Consider the following 19,400-nt stretch of genomic DNA (forward strand, 5'->3'; position numbering starts at 1 on the left):
GCATCTTTCTTAATGTTTTGGTGTCTCACACATTGTTCCTCACTTAGGTTCAGGTGGAGAATTCCTCCCTGCACACCCTAACCGATATTTGCCTCCTGCTGAGAACCGTGCGTCCCACCACCTCCTCCACCTTCCAGCAGCTTGTCCCAATCTGTGCAGTTTCTGTCATTCTCCATGTCAGGATATATTCCAAAAGAAATGCTGACTACTGAACCCATGTCTCAGAACAATGGTTTGTACACGAGTCTTGTAGTCAGGAAAAAGCCCATCAGCGCCTGCCACTCAACTCCCTATAGAGATTGCCAAACACAAACAATTGTAGCACCAGTTAGAATAAATCAACTAGTAATGATGCATATAGTTGATGATCTCTTTAAACAGGAGCGGTGGGGTGGGGAAGTCCTGCTACTTCATTCACCCTCAGCTGTTTAGGTTAAGTGATTATGTTGGCTGGTGTATTGAGCTCCAAAATGGCACAGCTGGTGTCAAATCAGCATTGCACGCTCACTGATTTAATGATCTGTGTGCTCTGCATCGTAGCATCACACTAAACCTCTCACCAAGATGTCACCCAGCAAAGTGTGTGCATGCTCATCAGATGCCATTTTAGTCCCCAAGCGCAGTGTCCAAACAACTGGTGCTATGAAGTCCAGTTTTATACCCAGTCTCTGTTCTTTACAAAGCAGTGCCTGGGAATGGAATGTCTTAGCGTCGAGTTAAAGCAAACACTGCTAATCTCTGCCTGCAATCTTCCCACTGTAAGAATGCACAGAATCATTTCTCAGCATCCTGCGCCAATCCAAATTTCAGTCTCACTCAGGCGTGTACATCACTTAATCCCCAGTTGTTTTAGTGTGATCGCGTGACTTCCGATTCCCACACTTGCTTGATGAGTATATCATAGTGAGTGAGTTACCTTTGATAGGCCTGATACCAGAGAAAAGCACAACGAACGCAAGTCTAGCAATGGACAATGAGATTTGGGGGAGGAGGGATGCCTTGCAATTGGACACTTGACTTGAAAAGTGGAGAGGAGGGGTGGAGCGATAACTTTTCCGTTTGCCTGTCCGAGGGGGGGGAGAAAAGGAGTGGGAAATCATACAAAGTGCCATTGTTAAACCAATGCTGTATGCTTGCTGGAGACTGACCAAACTTTCCTGTGCTCTTAACTACCTAGCACCAGAGGTATTGGAAGGATTTGCAGGCTGAAAATCAACCTGTTAGCCATGCTATGAACACACCTTCTGTGGCTATCAAGTCCTGAAGGGGGTCTTGGGTCTTGAACGTAGAGCTTCTGATCCATAGGTGGGGACACTACCACTACATCACAAGACCTCCACCATGCCATTTTAGGTTGGTTTTTTAAAAAAAGGTGCAGGGCAGACTCGCCAGATTACCAGGGAGGAGTGGCCACAGTGATGGAGAATTTATCAGATGAGAAGATTAATTCAGTGGCCGAATAAAGATTCTCAGGATTATTAGATGTTATAGTAAGGTCAACAGTGATAACTGGTTGGGGAGATGGTAACACATTTAACGTAATCATAAAAAAAATGAGAAAAAAAAATCTTGCACTCAACTTGATTAGAAATAGAAAGTCCGTTCGGCCAGATATTCGTTGATACAGAATCCTCAAGTTCTTAAAAGAGAGGGTTAGATAGTCGCTTGAAAATAAGTATGAAGTGAATGAAGAGGGGAAGTGGGATTGCAGCCACACGGGGAAGCATTAGTGAAAAGCTAAAGCCAAATGGCCTGTTCCTTTGCTCAGACATCAAGTAACCTTGTTAATAAAATTATTATCCTTTACCAATGAATTACTGGGTTTCTATGATGGCTCTGTGGGTAAATGCATTGTGTGCTCGCGAACTTGAGCCAGTAGAATGTAACACAATCTTCAAATAAATATAAATATACACAGATGTCTTCAAAGTGGGATGCAAATGACTGACCTGAAAATCATTGGCTTTGTTATAGTGCACATTGAGTGCACGGTAAAGTTCAGAGTCTCTCGTGACTTTAAGGTCATTAGCGTTGGTTGTGCCATCGTTGACTGCCTGTCGGGCAAACTTCTCCATCTGGATGTAGTAAAACTCTCGAAAATTGCTGAACCATTTGATGAGTTGAGATGTGATGCATCTGTTAAACTGGAGGTGGAACAGATTACAAGGGAACTGGTTATTATATCTGGGTCTGCCTCTGCATCACACAATACATTTTTAATTTTTAAAAGTTATTGAATTTATAAAAGAAATATATGAGATGATGGCACAGTGGTTAGTACTGTTGCTTCACAGCTCCAGGGTCCCAGATTCAATTCTCGGCTTGGGTCACTATCTGTGCAGAGTCTGCACGTTCTCCCCATGTCTGCGTGGGTTTCTACCGGGTGCTCCGGTTTCCTCCCACAAATCCCAAAAGACGTGCTGTTAGGTGAATTGGACATTCTGAATTCTCCTTCAGTGTACCCGAACATTCGCCGGAGTGTGGCGACGAGGGGCTTTTCACAGTAACTTCATTGCAGTGTTAATGTAAGCCTACTTGTGACAATAAAGATTATTATTACAAAATACAGTATCAAATAAACTTTCTTGAATTGTACATCTAGGTAATGATCTCATACATGATGAATTATATATTATCCATCTGAAATATATTTAAGGCCTTTTTCATATCCAGCACACCCTATGTTGCACTGCCTGTAACACTTTGTTTGAAATATTGTGATCAATATCATATTCTCTGACTCACCTTACCAATGTCACATGAGATTTTCAACTAATGCAATTGTATTTTAATATATCATTGTATTGCAGCATGTACGTAGATGCTACATGTAGTCTCGGATTACAATCCTCCTCCCATTTGTTGCTTGGTTTCCATACAGATTCTGTGGGTAAATGCACAGTGCGGGAATCAAGTAGATCTGCTTGGACTCTGAGCTGAGGGTGAGCAGCTTTGGAGGGCAGTCTAAACTCCAATAGGTTAAAATCAGCACAAATTAATGTTGCATCAGAGCTTTAGAGAGGCGACTTGGGCACTTCTATAGTGATATTGTGCCATCAGTCACACCCAGTACACTTGTCACCACTGGCACACTGGTATATAAAAGAGGAAACTGTTACAACCCCAAAGTGTCAGGTATTGAATTTCTCCTAGGTTTCAAGAACAGTCACTGGAGATGTGGAAAGCAAATGCTTGTTTTCTGATGGCCCCATTTAAGTATCTGAGACCATTCGCACAAGGACAAAGTTCAAGGGGGAGAGCAATGTTCAGAGTTCACATAATTTTGCATCTCTGCCTCTTTCCTGGTACACCAGTTCGCAATGTGAAATTCCTTTTCATCGCACTGATTTAGAACTACCAATTGACGCAGACTGAAGTTACAGCCTCATTTATCTCTACACTCCCAAAGGTACATTGAGTAAACTAATAATAAATTAAATTCTCTTGGGTTCAGTGCCTCTCGCATCGCCATTCACAGACTCCACATTCCCTATGAGCAGGAGTTAACCTTTACTGTCTGATATTTATACAATAGTGTAACACGCGATTTCATAAGAATGAAACCCTCTGAATCCCGAGTGTTGTAATCTCACAAGCGTTATCACAGGTGTCCCTCCAGTTTTCCAGAAAGTAGATTGATGAACCCTCTATTGACGTGAGTGGTAAACCAACAAGCTGGCTTGTTTTTACACACAACACTTTAGCACGGAATCAAATTTTACGAAGTGTGTTATAACATAATTGTAACATTTTAAAAAAGCAAAACACACCACCCTTAGTCCTCTTCATATAATAGTCATTCTCAGGGTGTGGGCAAGGCCAGCATTTATTGTCCATCCCTCATTGTCCTGAGAAGGTCGTAAAGGGCTGCCTTCTTGAGCCTCTGCAGTCCATGGGGTTCGGCAGTTTGGTATAACTGATACTTGCTCAGACACGCAAGGAAGTAGTTAAGAGCCAAATATGCATAGGCCAGATCAGGTAAGGACACCAAGTTTCCTGCCCTGAAGGTACGGTACTGTTCGTCGTTATGCAACTAGTAGGTGTGGATGAATAATTTATGAATGACAGGCAGGTTGAGCATTTTAACTCTGTTTATAAAAGGGTCTCAAAATAAAATAGTGGCATTAGTAAAAGGAAATATGGCCATGATTACTGGTTGAAAGTTTCCTACAAGGAAACAAATTTGGTGTCTACTCAATCTGGCCTATATGAAACTTTACTCCCAGATCAACATGGATGACTATGAACCTGCCTTTGAATTGGCTTAGAAGGATTCCAAGTTTAGGATATCAATACAGCTTTAACTATTTCCTTTTCTCCGGACAAGAAGCTAGAGAATTACCCTTTTAAGCTGTGAACCTTCCAGTTCTGCATCTGATCATATTGGTGTATTAGCCAGTGAGCAGGCAATCAAATTGATTACCGCTGTCCAAAATGTGGCTACCCAGTCAGCTACCCATTTCTTTTTCCTCCACCCACCCCATTACCATTGGACTCCTGTGGATAAAGTTATTCCAACACATCAATGCTACTGTTACTGTGAATGCTTCTGGAAAGCCTCAGAAAACCTCGCTGCCGCAAATAATTGTGGCGTGTGAAAAATACCAATTCTCCAGCTGCTTTGTGTGGATTTGAACTAAACAGCATTCTCTGGGCTGGTTTAGCACAGGGCTAAAGAGCTGGCTTTGAAAGCAGACCAAGCAGGCCAGCAGCACGGGTTCAATTCCCGTACCAGCCTCCCCGGACAGGCGCCGGAATGTGGCGACTAGGGGCTTTTCACAGTAACTTCATTCGAAGCCTACTTGTGACAATAAGCGATTTTCATTTCATTTCATTTCATGAACAGTGCGTTAAGTGGATTTAATTCATTGTGAATTGCATTTACCCCCATAGGGGCATCATCTTAACATAAATTAATTGTTTACTATTAATACCGTGGAAACAGCCTAACTTCAGGCTCTTTGCAAGATATCAAAAAAAGCACACATATAAATCCAAAGGCACAAGATGACAACTTAATTCTGAACAACTTCCCACCTGCAACACAGGTTGTGGGTATTACACCCACCTCATCAGCATTACTCGTTTCAGAAAGCAACACAAATATCTCTAGTCTGGGGCCCACAAAAATGTGAGTGCTGATGGTTGAGGGCTTCATAGGCAAAAGATATTGGTGCTGCTGCCTGAAATAACTTGACAGAGAACGGTGGCTGTCTGAGAACTTCAGAATCAAAAGGCACAAAATCACTTTGTTTTTAGTTAAATCTCGGGTTAGGATGAATTGTAAACATTCTTTGCTTTTTGGTGATTTCCCTCCATTTTGTTTTCAAATATAAGCAGAACTTAATTGACATTTTCCAATTGCAAAAGGTTCTTCTCACACTTTGTAATCTGCATGTGATTCGGGACACTGATTGTAGCCTGCTACCAAACTGTGGAAGGCATCACAGACAAGTCCAATCCTGCTTGTTTCCTGGAACCCTGACTTCTCTCACCCTGCCTTACACAGTGGTACGCTGGCCAGTTGTAGCATTGCTAGTGATATCAGCTGTAGCTCAGTTGGTAGCATTCTTGTCTCAGAGTTAGAAGATTGCGAGTTAAACTCCAACTCCAGAGACTTGAACATAAAAACTTGAGCATAAAAAATGATGCAGCATCATACTGAGGGAGAGCTGTACTGTCAGCGGTGATATCTTTTAGCCAAGGCATTAAAGTGAAGTCAAGTCTGCCCTCTCAAGTGGAGTATATGAGATAGAAAGAGAAGGATATTCAGATAGGACGAGATTAGGTAAAGTGCGAGGAGGCTCATGTGGAGCATAAATATCAGCACTGACGATTTGGGCTGAATGGTCAGTATCTGTGCTGTAAATACCATGTAATTCTAAGAGCAAAGGAGTGACCCTCAGTGTCCTGGTAAACAATCGTCTCTCAACCAACATCAGTGAAACAGATTATCCGATTGTTATCACATTGCTGTTTGTGGGTCCTTGCTGTGGTCATATTGGCTGACACATTTCCTACAATGCAACAGTAACTACAAAACAATTTAATTGGCTTGTAAAGCACTTTATTACACGCTGAAATTGTGAAAGGTGCAATATAAATGCAGGACTTTCTAATGTTACTTGGACTAATTCAGAAAATTAATCTATTAGTTTCCTCATCTGAAACATTTGGTGTCACGTCAAGTAGCGCATCAAAAAGAAAGACTTTCATTTCTCAAGAGCTCTTTCATGACCTCAGGATGGTCCAAAGGTGCTTTACAATCGGTGAAGGGCTTTTGAAGTAAAGTCACTTTGTAATGTCAGAAATGCAACAGCCAATTTACACACAAACAGCAAAGTGGAAATGACCAAATAGACTACGTTAATGATATTGTTTTGGATTAAATATTGACGAGAACAGAGGGGAGAACTTCAAAATAGTTGGTTGGGATCGTTTATGTCCAATTGAGTGAGCAGACAGGACCTCAGTTTAATGTTTCATCCGGGCACTGGAATATCAGCGTAGATTCTTTTTGCTCAGGTTCTGAATTGATGCAGCAGAGAGAGTTCTCAGAGGAAAATTATGGCACAGAAACATCTTGATCCACTTCATGTGCAGTTCTGACCGATGTTCAATAAGCAAACAGGGCAGTCATTTTGCTCCCAGCAAGATCCACCAATGTGATATCTGTGGTGGTGGTGATAGTCAAGAGAATAATTCCTCACTCTTCTTTCGTGTTTAATCCCCAATTACCATTACCCTATCCCAGCTGAATGATGGGTAGGGGCAGGTTTCAGGGGGAGGTGGTGGTGTAGTAGTATTGTCGCTGGACTAGTAATCCAGAGATCCAGGTAATGATTTTGGGATCCTGGTTCGAAACCCATCATGGCAGGTAATGAAATGTAAACTCAATTAAGTATCTGGAATTAAAAGTCTGAAGACGAGCATGAAACCATTGCTGATTGTCGTAAAAACCATCTGGTTTGCAAATGTCCTTTCGGGAAGGAAATCTGCCATCCTTACATGGTCCGGCCTACATGTGAATCCAGACCCACAGCAATGTGGTTGACTCAGTTGTACAAGGACAACAAAGGAATGAAACTGGACGGACCACCCAGCATCGACGCAGGAACCGGAAACGACAATAGCAAACCTAACAAAGTCCTCCTTACTAACTCTAACATCTGGGGCTTGTGCCAAAGTTGGGAGAGCTATCTCGGACAAGTCAAGCAACAGCCTGATGGAAGCAATCCATGTCATACTCACAGAATCATACCTTACAGACAATCAACATTCCTGGGTATGTCCTGTCTCACTGACAGACAGACCCAGGAGAGGTAGCAATTACCGTCCTATCAGTCTACTCTCCATCATCAGCCAAGTGATGGAAGGAGTCATCAACAGTGCTATTATAGATCATGGAATTTACAGTGCAGAAGGAGGCCATTTGGCCCATAGGGTCTGCACTGGCCCTTGGAAAGGGCACCCTACTTAAACCCATGCAGGATAATATGCTAGGCCCAACCATTTTCAGCTGCTTCGTCAATGACCTTCCATCATAAAGTCAGAAGTGGGGATGTTTGCATATGACTGCACAATGTTCAGCACCATTCGCGATTCCTCAGATAATGATGCAGTCCATGTCTAAATGCAGCAAAACCTGGACAATATCCAGGTTTGGCTGACAAGTGGCAAGTTACATTTGTGCCACACAAGTGCCAGGCAATGAGCATTTCCTACAAGAGAGTATCTAACCATCGCCCCTTGATATTCAATGGCATTCCCATCATTGAATCCCTCACAATCAACATCTGGGGGTTACCATTGGTCAGAAACTGAACTGGACTAGCCACATTAATACGGTGGCTACCAGAGCAGGTCAAAGGTTAGGAATCCTACAGCGTGTGACTCACCTCCTGACCCTCCCATAGCCTGTACACCATCTACAAGGCACAAGTCAGGAGTGTAATGGAATACTCTCCACTTGCCTGGATGAGTGCTGCTCCAACAACATTCAAGAAGCTTGACACCATCCAGGATAAAGCAGCCTGCTGGATTGCTCCTCCTTCTGCAAACATTCAAACCCTCTACCACTGACGAACAGTGGCAACTGTGTGTACCATCTACAAAATGCACTGCAGTAACTCGTCAAGGTTCCTCAGACAGCACCTTCCAAACCCACAACCAGTACCATCTAGAAGGACAAGTGCTCTTTGTCTACTATGGACGTACTGTGTCCGTTCCCTCGGCCACAGAAAAATACTTTTCACTGTACTTCGGTGCATGTGACAAAAAATCAAATCAAATCAGCAGATACATGGAAACACCACCTGGCATTTCCCCTCCAAGTCACTCTCTATCCATACTTGGAAATATAGTGCCGTTCCTTGACTGTCGCTGGGTCAAAATCCTAGAACTCCCTACCTAACAGCACGGTGGGTGCACCTACACCTCATGGGACTGCAGCGTTTCAAGGCAACTCACCACCACCTTCTGAGGGCAACTAAGGATGGGTAATAAATGCTGGCCTAACCAGCAACGCCCACATCCCATAAATGATTTTTAAAAAATAACAAAAACTCTGAATCTAAGGAATGCTATACCCGAGTTTTTCATAGGATGCTATTTTTTTTTTTAAATTAAATTTAAAGTGCCTGTGGTGATATGCATCAGTGTAAATACACAAGGGGTTAATGTAAATACACTATGACTAAGTAAACACTAGAGGGAGCACCAGAGACGTCATGACATGCAGACATACAGCTAATGAACACATAGAATAGGACACGGCCAATGGGCAGTCAAGATAACCAGAGGTGACACTACCACAAGGGGGCATTACACAACCCATATAGAACAGGGCACACATGCTCTGTCTCTTTCCATAGGCGACACTTAGAGAGTAGGACACGGGCTGATTAGACGCATCACACCCACCACGTGGCTTAGAGCAGACTGGTTAGTTAGACTGAGTTACTATAGCAAGATTAGCAGGAGAGTCAAACTCATAAAGAACTGTGCTAATGATTCAATAAATCACATTGAACTTACTTCAAAGTCTGGAGTATCTTTTGGTCACAGCTGCATCGAGTTGCAACCTGTGTCATCCCAAAGTACATAATACAACAGTGCCCAATTCTTTTTTTCTTCCCCCAATAAAGGAGTGTGGCCAATCCACCTACCCTGCAAATCTTTGGGTGGTGGGGTGAGACCCATGTAGACACTGGGAGAATGTACAAACTCAACACGAATAGTGACCCAGGGCCAGGATCGAACCTGGGTCCTTGGCGCCGCAGCAGTGCTAACCACTCTGACACCACGCTGCCCTGTTATTAGGATGCTATGACAGGAATCTATAGTCTAGAATTGAAGGGGCTGCATGCCTGTTGAGTGGGTTGCATTGACTGCTGCTGTGTAGTTCTCCCAATATCAACTGCTGCTCATCAAAGTAACAACTTGTAACTGTGCTGGCAGTGTGGACTGGCAATTCTCGGGTGTCTTGCACTTTTCCGTCAGAGCAACTGGTTCCTTTATGGCCTGCTAATCCGTTTCAGAGAGTCAGCAAGCTTGTGATGTGAAGCCAAAATACCTTCATAAGCGCTACAATGCTGACACATGGGGCTGACTCACCAGCAAATTGTAATTAAAACAATTCAACGAACAAAAGAAATCTCACCCGGTTATCTCTAATGACTTTTCAAGTTTAGTTTGGAAAATGTAACAGGTAGCGAATTCAGAATCTCTGCTCATGCGATGTTATTGAAGAGCCAGTTCCTGAGCGGCTGGCAGGCTATAGGAAACTGGTGGTATCAAAAAATTTATATTGATATAGCTCACTTTTTAAAACGCAGTCACTGTTGTAGAAAACATGCAGTTAACTTTCACAAAAAGTCCCACCAATAGTAACAGATAACTGACTGGATCATCTATTTTAATGATAAAAAGCAAATTACTGTGGATGCTGGAATCTGAAACAAAAACAGAAAACACTGGACAATTTTAGCAGATCTGACAGCATCTGTGGAGAGAGAAGGGAGCTAATGTTTCGACTGGTTGAAGGATAAATAGTGGCCAGTGCATTCTGCCCTGCTTATTTTTGAAATAGTGGCACAGAATCTTTTATGCCAAAGTGGGAGTCCAGATGATGCCTCGGTTTAACATCTTATCTTTGATAGCACAGCACTCCCTCAGTACTGGCACTGGAGTGGCAGCCTAGATTATATAATTGGTCTTCTGACACTGACGCACTGAACTACAAGTGCCTGAAGTTCTACCAAACTAGGAGCGTTTGAATCGGATTCTGGGCAGATATGGATGAATTGGGGAACTTTCAGCTCTGGTGCTCCTGGTATTGGCATCATTCGCCTTGATTGATGAACAATTTCACCCAAGATACGAAGAAATTAAAACCGAATCAAGGTGGTTAGTCCGCTGGAGCAGGCCTGATTGGCTTTAGTCGTTATTCCTCAGACTGCTGACATGTAGGGATGCTCCAACCAGAGACAGGACTATTCAACACACAGGTTAAGGGGAAGAGAAAGAAATGTAAGAGGGAGAGTCTCCAGGCTTTGATCTTGTGTATTTGTAAAGATACCGTCACCCTGAGAAGAGGTTGGCTGTCTGACCTCTCACACAGGATTAAATAATAGCTGAAGAGTGCGAATACAGCCATACACTTCAGAGAAAACATCATATTCATGGGTGAGTGAGCAGGTCTGTGTCTTTCCTGGGAGATACTCTCAGGAGATTAAGGGATGAGTTTTGCTCGGGTCACTGATCACCCTCTGATTTGATTGCCCGTTCAGCTGTCAGCTCCTGTCCTCTCAACTGAAGCCTTTGCTATTTAAAACTTCAACCCTTTACCACTCAGCGCAATTCCCAAATTAAAATTTCAGCTATCCTGTTGATTGTAGATTACCCTGATGGGGTTAAATGAAGAGAGTTGGGAAGAGGCTTCTGTGGAGCAGAAGCACTGTCATAGACCAGCTGGGCCGAATGACCCGTTTCTGTGTTCGATGTGAGAATTTATCATCCTGTCATTACCTTTACAAAACCCTGGAGCTGCAAATTGTATGAGACTCTAGTTCGGCCTCATCCGGAGTACTGCGTCCAGTTCTAGGTGCAAAACTTGAGGAAGGATGTGAAGACACTAGAGAGAAAATTCACAAGACTGATTCTGATGATTATGAAGATAGATTGGAGAGTTTGGGACTGTTCCCTGGAAAAAAGAAGGCTGAACGGTGACTTGATGGAGATAATTAAAATCCTGAGGTGTATTGTCAGGGTAAATAGTGAGGAACTGTTCTCACTGAAGAGATCATCAAGAACTAGAGGGCACAGGTTCAAATTATTTGGGAAAAGTGATGACATGGGCATCACGGTAGAATTGTGGATAGCACAATTGCTTCACAGCTCCAGGGTCCCAGGTTCGATTCCGGCTTGGGTGACTGTGCGGAGTCTGCACATCCTCCCCGTGTGTGCGTGGGTTTCCTCCGGGTACTCCAGTTTCCTCCCACAGTCCAAAGATGTGCAGGTTAGGTGGATTGGCCATGATAAATTTCCCTTAGTGTCCAAAATTGCCCTTAGTGTTGGGTGGGATTACTGGGTTATGGGGATACGGTGGAGATGTTAACCTTGGGTAGGGTGCTCTTTCCAAGAGCCGGTGCAGACTCGATGGGCCGAATGGCCTCCTTCACTGTAAAAATCTATGATGAATCATCACCCAGAGAATGTTTGGAGTCTGGGACAAACTTCCTGAGAGGGTGGGGGAGGCTGTTCGATCGAGGTAATCAAAAAAGAATTGGATTGCTATCTGAAAAGAAAGAATGTGCAAGGATCCGGGGACAAGGCAGGAGAGTGGAACAAGATAGGAAGCTCTTTTAGTCTCTACATGTGGAACCCAGCTCTTTTTTCTTGTTTTTTCTGTAACTGTTACTTGAAATACCAATAAAAATATTTTGAAATAAAAGAATGTTCTTTTGGAGAGCCGGTGCAGACTTGATGGGCTGAATGGCCTTCTTCACTGTAGAGATTCTGTGCAATGGGATATGAAACCAAGGTAGGGTCCATAGAGCAAGGATACAGCTCAGTCATGATCTAATTTAATGAAACAACAAGCTCAAGTGACTGAATGATATCCTGTTCCTATGCTGAGAACTCTGATCCGCGATGCTAAAGCAGCTTAGTTTAGATCCCTCAGCGAGCACTCTCTAGGTTGGACAATTGTATCAGAATATATAGTGAGAATGGGAAAGCAGGGAGGTACGGCGGCGCAGTGGTTAGCACTTCTGCCTCACGGCACTGAGGACATTGGTTCGATCCCGGCCCTGTGTCACTGTCAGTGTGGAGTTTGCATGTTCTCAGTGTCTGCGTCGGTCTCACCCCCACAATCCCAAAAAGTTCGGATTATGTGGATTGGCCATGCTAAATTGCCCCTTAATTGGAAAAAAAGAATTGGGTACTCTAAATTTATTTTTAAAATCCAACTCCCCATCCCCTTCCGATGTAACCTTTGTTTGCAATCACGAGGGAGTAACACCTGCCTCTTTAAAAAAAAAAGAGAGAGAATGGGAAAGCAGTGATTCAGACTTCAAAAACTTCTTTAAGTAAAGTGTTCCTATAGACACTGAAATATTCTTCATGATATAAAGAAGTAGAGAAGTAAACAGCCATGATGGAATTCAGTCAGACACCCGGGATTAGTTTCCCATTGTTCTTGAAGATTCTCTCACGCTGAATTGCAGGAATCAGGAAGGGAAGTGAGTTCACTAAATGACCTAGCAGTGACCTCGGGGATCAGTGATGCAGGAAAAGAGGGTTCACAATCACAAACAGGAAGCAAAAAGGAAAAGACCAACAAGATCAAATAGTTGGTGCAGTTATTTTGTTAAAAAATAATTTCTAATATTTAGTCACGAAATTCAAGGCTGTTCTCAATGATCCATAGGACTGCCCATTTCCTGTCATAGTCATAGAATTTACAGTGCAGAAGGAGGCCATTCAGCCCATCGAGTCTGCACCGGCCCCTGAAAGAGCACCATACCCAAGCCCACACTTCCACCCTATCCCCGTAACCCAGCAACCCCACCTAACATTTGGACTGAGGGGCAATTTAGCGTGACCAATCCACCTAATCCACACATATTTGGACTGTGGGAGGAAACCGGAGCAGCCGGAGGAAACACACGCAGACACAGGGAGAACGTGCAGACTCCGCACAGACAGTGACCCAAGCGGGGAATCGATCCCGGGTCCCTGGCGCTGTGAAGCAACAGTGCTGACTCTCATACCTTTCTCATAACTTCTCCTTTATCCAAATCCTTTGGGGGGGGGGGGGGGGGGGACCCTGTTCTCACGAAGCCCCATCACTGCTGCCTTTTGCCATTTGTCAGTGTGAGAATAGTAGCAATGTCCCTGTCAATTTCCTGCCAGTCTCCAGCCAATAGGTTTCAACCTGGGTTGCAAACCATCAAAAAACCATACATGGATGCTCCAGTCTATTGCACCACTTTACGTGCATTCCCTAACATGCATCCACATGTACCCTTTCTGTGAAACATCCTTTCTCCACAATACACTCCTCGTGTTTCTTAACACTTTAACAGTCACACAAGTCTATAAGACACACTTGCTGTGTGTCCCACACCTGTTATTGACCAGAGAATAAGTTGTAATTTTATTTTGCTTACCTTAATATCAGGGAAGTATGTTTTCAGCGTGGCTGAGCTGGGGTAACGGGTATAAAAGAACATCAATTTGGCTTTCTTCAGGTGATTTGGTGTTAGTCCCTCCTGAATGTGAAGACTGGTTAAGGAAGGACATACCAGGATGGTCAACTCTGCTGTGAAACATTAAATGACCCTGATCCATGACAGCCAAACCAGAGAATAACATTTAGTAATTAACTATTTTACCACTTAAATAAATGCCACATTAGATGAATTTTTAAGATACATTGTCAAGGTAATACATTATAAAATGTGTTTTTATACATAACCCATTTTCTTCGCAATGTGAGAATAAAAAGAAAATTATATACCTCCTTAATGTGCCGGGAGTGTCCAGAGAGTAATATGTGGCGCCCGGAAATTGAACAGTCTGGACCAAGAAACTCAGTTTTGCGTGGAATTATATATTTTTTATGTGTTGCCTTGTCCTGTTCAAATGGCAATGGTCTGGAAGTTTAGAAAGAGCTATTCTTGATTTGCTGGGTTGGGTGGTGGGCAGGTATGGGAAATCAGGTGCGAACTTAAAAAAAATCAAACTCGCCAGCACAAACCAACATTGAAAGTCTCCCAATGGCGGGTTGGTCATCCCGCTGGCAGGTAGCGCAAATACTATTTCCATTAATTTACATCTCATGAATTCTCATTAAAACAGCTGCCTGCCGGTGTCCTGTTAGGCCTTCCAATCGTGCGTCACGCCAGCAGGAAATCACGTCAGCATCAAACCCGATTGCTAACAATTTACATGGACAGGACGGTTCCCAGTTGGCAAGAGCCTTTGAGGTGAGGAGGGTTGCCGTGAAGGTGCTGGCCTGATAAAGACAAGGGGGCAAAGTGGAAGGAGGGCTGTGCAAAGAGGAGGAATAGGGCGAGGGTTCATGATAGTAGGCAGTGGGTCAAGGAAGTGGATGAAAAAGATGAACAGTGGAAGGCAGAGGGAAGACTGAGGCGAGGAACACTGGACCCCGACAAGCCTGCATGAGAAGCTCACAAACAAGAAGATCAAAGGGACTACCTCATTGTTTACCAGAAGGGGATGGATGAAGAGCGCAATCCAATGACCAAAAAGCAGCTTGCTGTGGCACAGCATGGCCGATAAAAGCCGGGAGACCCCACTCCCAGGAGCTACCCGGTTCACAATGCCTACTGAGATTTAACGCGATGACGCGAGGCATTGCAATATAAATCTCACTCATTGTGAGCAGGATTGCTCTTTAGCAACTGTGCACATTAAAGCAACCAGCTAGTCTCACTTTAATGTGCAGATTCCCGAGGTGACCAAGGTGCTGGGATCTATCCCCTTCGCCTTGGAGACCTCAGCTGAGCGCTGTTCAGCACTGGTCCCCACAAATGGTCACCAGAATGAATGGCACTCATGGAAGTCTCCCAATGGATTGGAGGCCCCAGGTTCATATACTTTTAGATTTTTTTAGAACAGTACAGCACAGAACAGGCCTTTCGGCCCTCGATGTTGTGCCGAGCAATGATCACCCTACTCAAACTCACATATCCACCCTATACCCGTAACCCAACAACTCCCCCTTAACCTTACTTTTTTGGACACTACGGGCAATTTTATCATGGCCAATCCACCTAACCCGCACATCTTTGGACTGTGGGAGGAAACCGGAGCACCCGGAGGAAACCCACGCACACACTTTGGGCAGAGTTCCAGCCCGGCACTGCCCAGGTGGCACTACCAGCACGCATGGGCACTAAGGTGCCAGGCTGGCATTTGTTTTTTTTTTCATGTTTTTTTTTTTTAAATTTAGATTAGCCAATTATTTTTTCCAATTAAGGGGCAATTTAGCGTGGCCAATCCACCTACTCTGCACATTTTTGGGTTGTGGGGGCGAAACCCACGCAGACACGGGGAGAACGTGCAAACTCCACACGGACAGTGACCCAGAGCCGGGATCGAACCTGGGACCTCAGCGCCGTGAGGCGGTTGTGCTAACCACTAGGCCACCGTGCTGCCCCTCTGGCATTTGTATGCTGGCGATTGGGCCAGGGGTGCCCAGGGTAGGTGTTGGAAGGGTGCGGCAAAGCCATGTACGTTGGGACTGGCGGGGATGTCGAGTATTGCGTTGGGGGCCTCAGAGATCGGGACATGTCCCTATCTCTCTCTAAACTGAGGGGTTAATGTAGAAAATGGGGCTATGTGCAGCCTCCCCACTGAGGCCCCTTATTTAACCTGAGTAGCACTGTACAGCCGGGAAACATGTAGCTATGCGTGCATGCTATGAGACTTTGTTCCCTTTTAGTTGAATCATGCCCAAAGACTCCATCGGCAAGGTAGAGGCCCAAGTGAAGCATGGGCACCTCGTAGGTGATGGGCTCGGGGGAAGGTGGTTGAATTGAGGAATAGCCTTCTGCTTGAGGCTGCTAGATTTTTCCCTTTGCATTCCTGATATCCTGCATGGTCTGCCGAAGACAGATGGCTGGAGAAAGTGATAGGAGTGTGCTGGACTGGTATTTAAATATGGCGCCAGGATCTTCATATTCAGCAGCTGAGGGTGCAAGGACAATTCAGCTTCTAGCCCACCAGGAAAGTCAAAGGGCTTTGACTTAAGGGTATAATTAATGAGGTTCCCACCATTCTGGTCAGAGGGACAGGCACCTTGGGGGCCACCCGTCACCACATTTAATCTCAAAATGGGGAATTCTGCCCAAAGAGATTGCAAAGGGATAGACAGGAGTTAAATGGGTGGCCAAAAAAACTGGAAGATGGAGTATAATGTGGAAAAATGTGAGATGAAGAATAAAAGCAGAAGATGATTTAAATGGAGAGATACTGCAGAATGTTGCTGTACAGAAGGATCTGAATATCCTTGTACATGAATCGCAAAAACATTTACACCCAGGTACATCAAGTCATTAGGAAGACAAATGGATCTTTTGCCTTCATTGCAACGGTTGATGAATATAAAAGTTAGGAAGTCTTACTACAACTAAACAGGGTGTTGGTGAGTGAGACTGCACCTAGAGTATAGCACACTGTTTTGATTTACTTATTTAAGGAAGGATATGCTCTTCTTACTTTGGAGGTAATTCTGAGGAGGTTCACTCAATTGATTTCTGGGATGAAGGGGTTGTTTTAAGAGAACAGGTTGTGTAGGTTGGGCTTATAATCATTGGAGCTTAAAAGAATAAGAGATGATCTTATTTAAGATTTAACATTTAAGATTCTGAGGGGGCTTGACAGAATATGCAATATAAGAAATGGAAGCAGAAGAAGGCCATTCAGCCCCTTGAGCCTGCTCTGCCAGTCATTAAGCTCTTATGGTGTAGCCTTAGCTCCACTCTCTTGTCTCATTTGACCTCACCAAAGTTCTAAGGCTGTATTCCCCTCATTTCTCATAGATGGAAGGATGCCAATCTTAATCATATGCACAAGCAAGTTTGTGGAACAGCAAAAAGAGTTTGGCACGGTGCCCAGTGTTTAACTTAATACATGTTTTGGCTGGGAACCTTAACATTCAAGCTCGCTCAGGTGTTGTATTTTCCCTCTTCTTCCAAAAGAATATTTTTGCTAAGTTCTTTTCTCATCGTACTTTCAAACGCGAGACACAATAGTGGCTGGAAAATGGAAAACTGTCAGATTTCTTTACTTTCCATTGGACCCTCGGTAGCCATCTTTAGGCTCTCTTGGGTGCGAGTGCTAAAACTTAGAGTCTGGTGTCGAACTCAAGGCCGCTGTTTTGCACTCTAGTTTGAAGATTCATTTCCATTTAGAAGCTTTCGACAGAGCCATCAAACCAGGGAAATTCTAGGGGTGAGGTTTTCAACGGTGATGGGTGACACAGGCTGAGAACCCATTCAAGATGTGGGCCAATTTTCTGAATGAGTGTTTCCCCCCCCCCCATAAAAATGAGCCTGGTCATGCTAGGAAAACAGGCTGGACAAATTCCATCACATCCATTAAAATCAACGGACAGAAACTTGGGGAACTCAATTGTCTGCCCTGGATCTGTTGGGCAGATCTCCAGAGCTGGAGCAGTTTGAAATAAAGATGTTCACCTATTGATGCTGTTTTTATTTTTAGGGGTAAGAAATAACTTGTGTTTATTACATTTTTAAAAATATGCAGCATAGGGACAGGCCCTTTGGACCAACTGATCTATGCTGGCGTTTATGCTCCACAAAAGCCTCCTGCTAATCTCCGCCTATCAGGATAACCTTCTATTCCTTTCTGCGTCATGTGTTTAGCCAAATTCCTCTTGAACGCATCCGGTTTATTCGCCTTATGTTGACTTAATTCACAGCCTCAGGACGTCGCAAAGCATTTTGCAGTTGGAGTAATTGTGAAGTGTGGTAATGCAAGAAGTGTTGCATCAAATTAGGGTCACATCTTTAAAAAAAAGAGTAACCCTCACTCCAAATAGTGATAGCCACGAAGTTTGCACTTACTGCCAGCTATGAGAGGGCACTTTCACTTCTTCATACGGAGCTAAATGGCTGCCCCACCCAGATGCTGCAGACTTCTATCACAATATTATAAAACTTGCAGCTTAGTCAAAGGACAGCTGGTGCTAATTTTTTGGGTCAAGAGGAAGGAAGTATGGAGGACACTGTAAACATCAGACAATTAAGGGAGTTGGGCACAAGCTGTTTTGTGTCATATCGAGATCTCACGTGGCGGGTGCATTTTACTCGTTTCTGCAAATCGATATTAGAAATGCTCAAATGTTCACATGCTGGTGATGTCAGAAGGGTGTCATGCCAATAAGCAGTAAGCACTGCTAACGCTTTGCAACAGTAAACTCTTAATAGAGGATTCTCAATGACAGTCAATTGGAGTGCTCTGCACCACAAAATGCTGACAAATCAGCAGTTTAAATTGCAGTGCTCGGAGCTTGTAAAAGATGTTCTGCCAGTATGTGTTCTCTCTCTCACACATACATACACATATAGGGCTGAATTTGATGGCCCCGTCATGGAGGGACTGGGCTGGAAAATGTGGTGAGCCATTCAAAACTCCCATTACTTCGGCGGGAACGGAAAATGCAGTCGGTGGGAAATTCCCCCCATAGTATATATGTGTGCTGTACATCAGGAAAAATGCTCCTTGTCCATTTTGCATATTTCATCATCTGCAGTGTCTGCCTTTATCAAGTCTTAATTTCTCTGCACTTGCTTCTCCACTACCCATCTATTTCACTTTTGACTGCATATTGGAACTTTACCTGAAAAACGCTAAAGGATGCTCTAGTGTTTGCTGGTTACACCTGTGACCACCGCAGTCACACTCCCTGTGCACCTTACTTGCTGAACACTCAAGTAAACTGGCTGCTCTCACATCATTTGAATAACATAAGATAGGCATGTCAGATTGCAACCTACCCAACCAGTTTGTGGCCCTTAGTATAAACGCTGCAGACTACAACTGAAATTATAATTTGAAAGGCATACTTGCCTTTTAAAATGAAGAGACATTCACTTTATTGTGATCAAGCATGTAAGAGGATGTTTGCAGCTGGGAGGTAGTGGATATTGCATGCATTAACATCAGAAACTCTCTGGAACAGTGGGCCTGGCGCAGCGAGTGGCAATGAAAGGCTCGCAGGTACTCAGCTTTCCTGGAGTATTATTAAGCCTTATTTAAATCAATGCACTCCAATCATTTACAATTCCCCAGCCCGCCTTAATTAAAAAGACCTCTTTACATATTAAGCAAGCAAGAAAACAAAA

At 43.9% G+C, this 19,400-nt stretch overlaps 1 protein-coding gene across 2 annotated transcripts in view; it reads right to left on the reverse strand.

Annotated features, from left to right (window-relative positions):
- The window catches only part of LOC119951298 (prospero homeobox protein 1-like), a 75,005-nt gene that overhangs the window by 14,159 nt on the left and 41,446 nt on the right, over positions 1-19,400 (reverse strand). For both annotated transcript variants that reach the window (XM_038774377.1, XM_038774387.1), the window contains 2 exons: positions 13,674-13,781; positions 1,950-2,144 (listed from right to left, as the gene is read on the reverse strand). In XM_038774377.1, the coding sequence (XP_038630305.1) occupies positions 1,950-2,144; positions 13,674-13,781 (303 nt within the window). The remainder of the gene's footprint in view (positions 1-1,949; positions 2,145-13,673; positions 13,782-19,400) is intronic.

The sequence above is a fragment of the Scyliorhinus canicula genome, chromosome 2 (assembly GCF_902713615.1).
Source record: "Scyliorhinus canicula chromosome 2, sScyCan1.1, whole genome shotgun sequence".
Classification (NCBI taxonomy): Eukaryota; Metazoa; Chordata; class Chondrichthyes; order Carcharhiniformes; family Scyliorhinidae; genus Scyliorhinus; species Scyliorhinus canicula.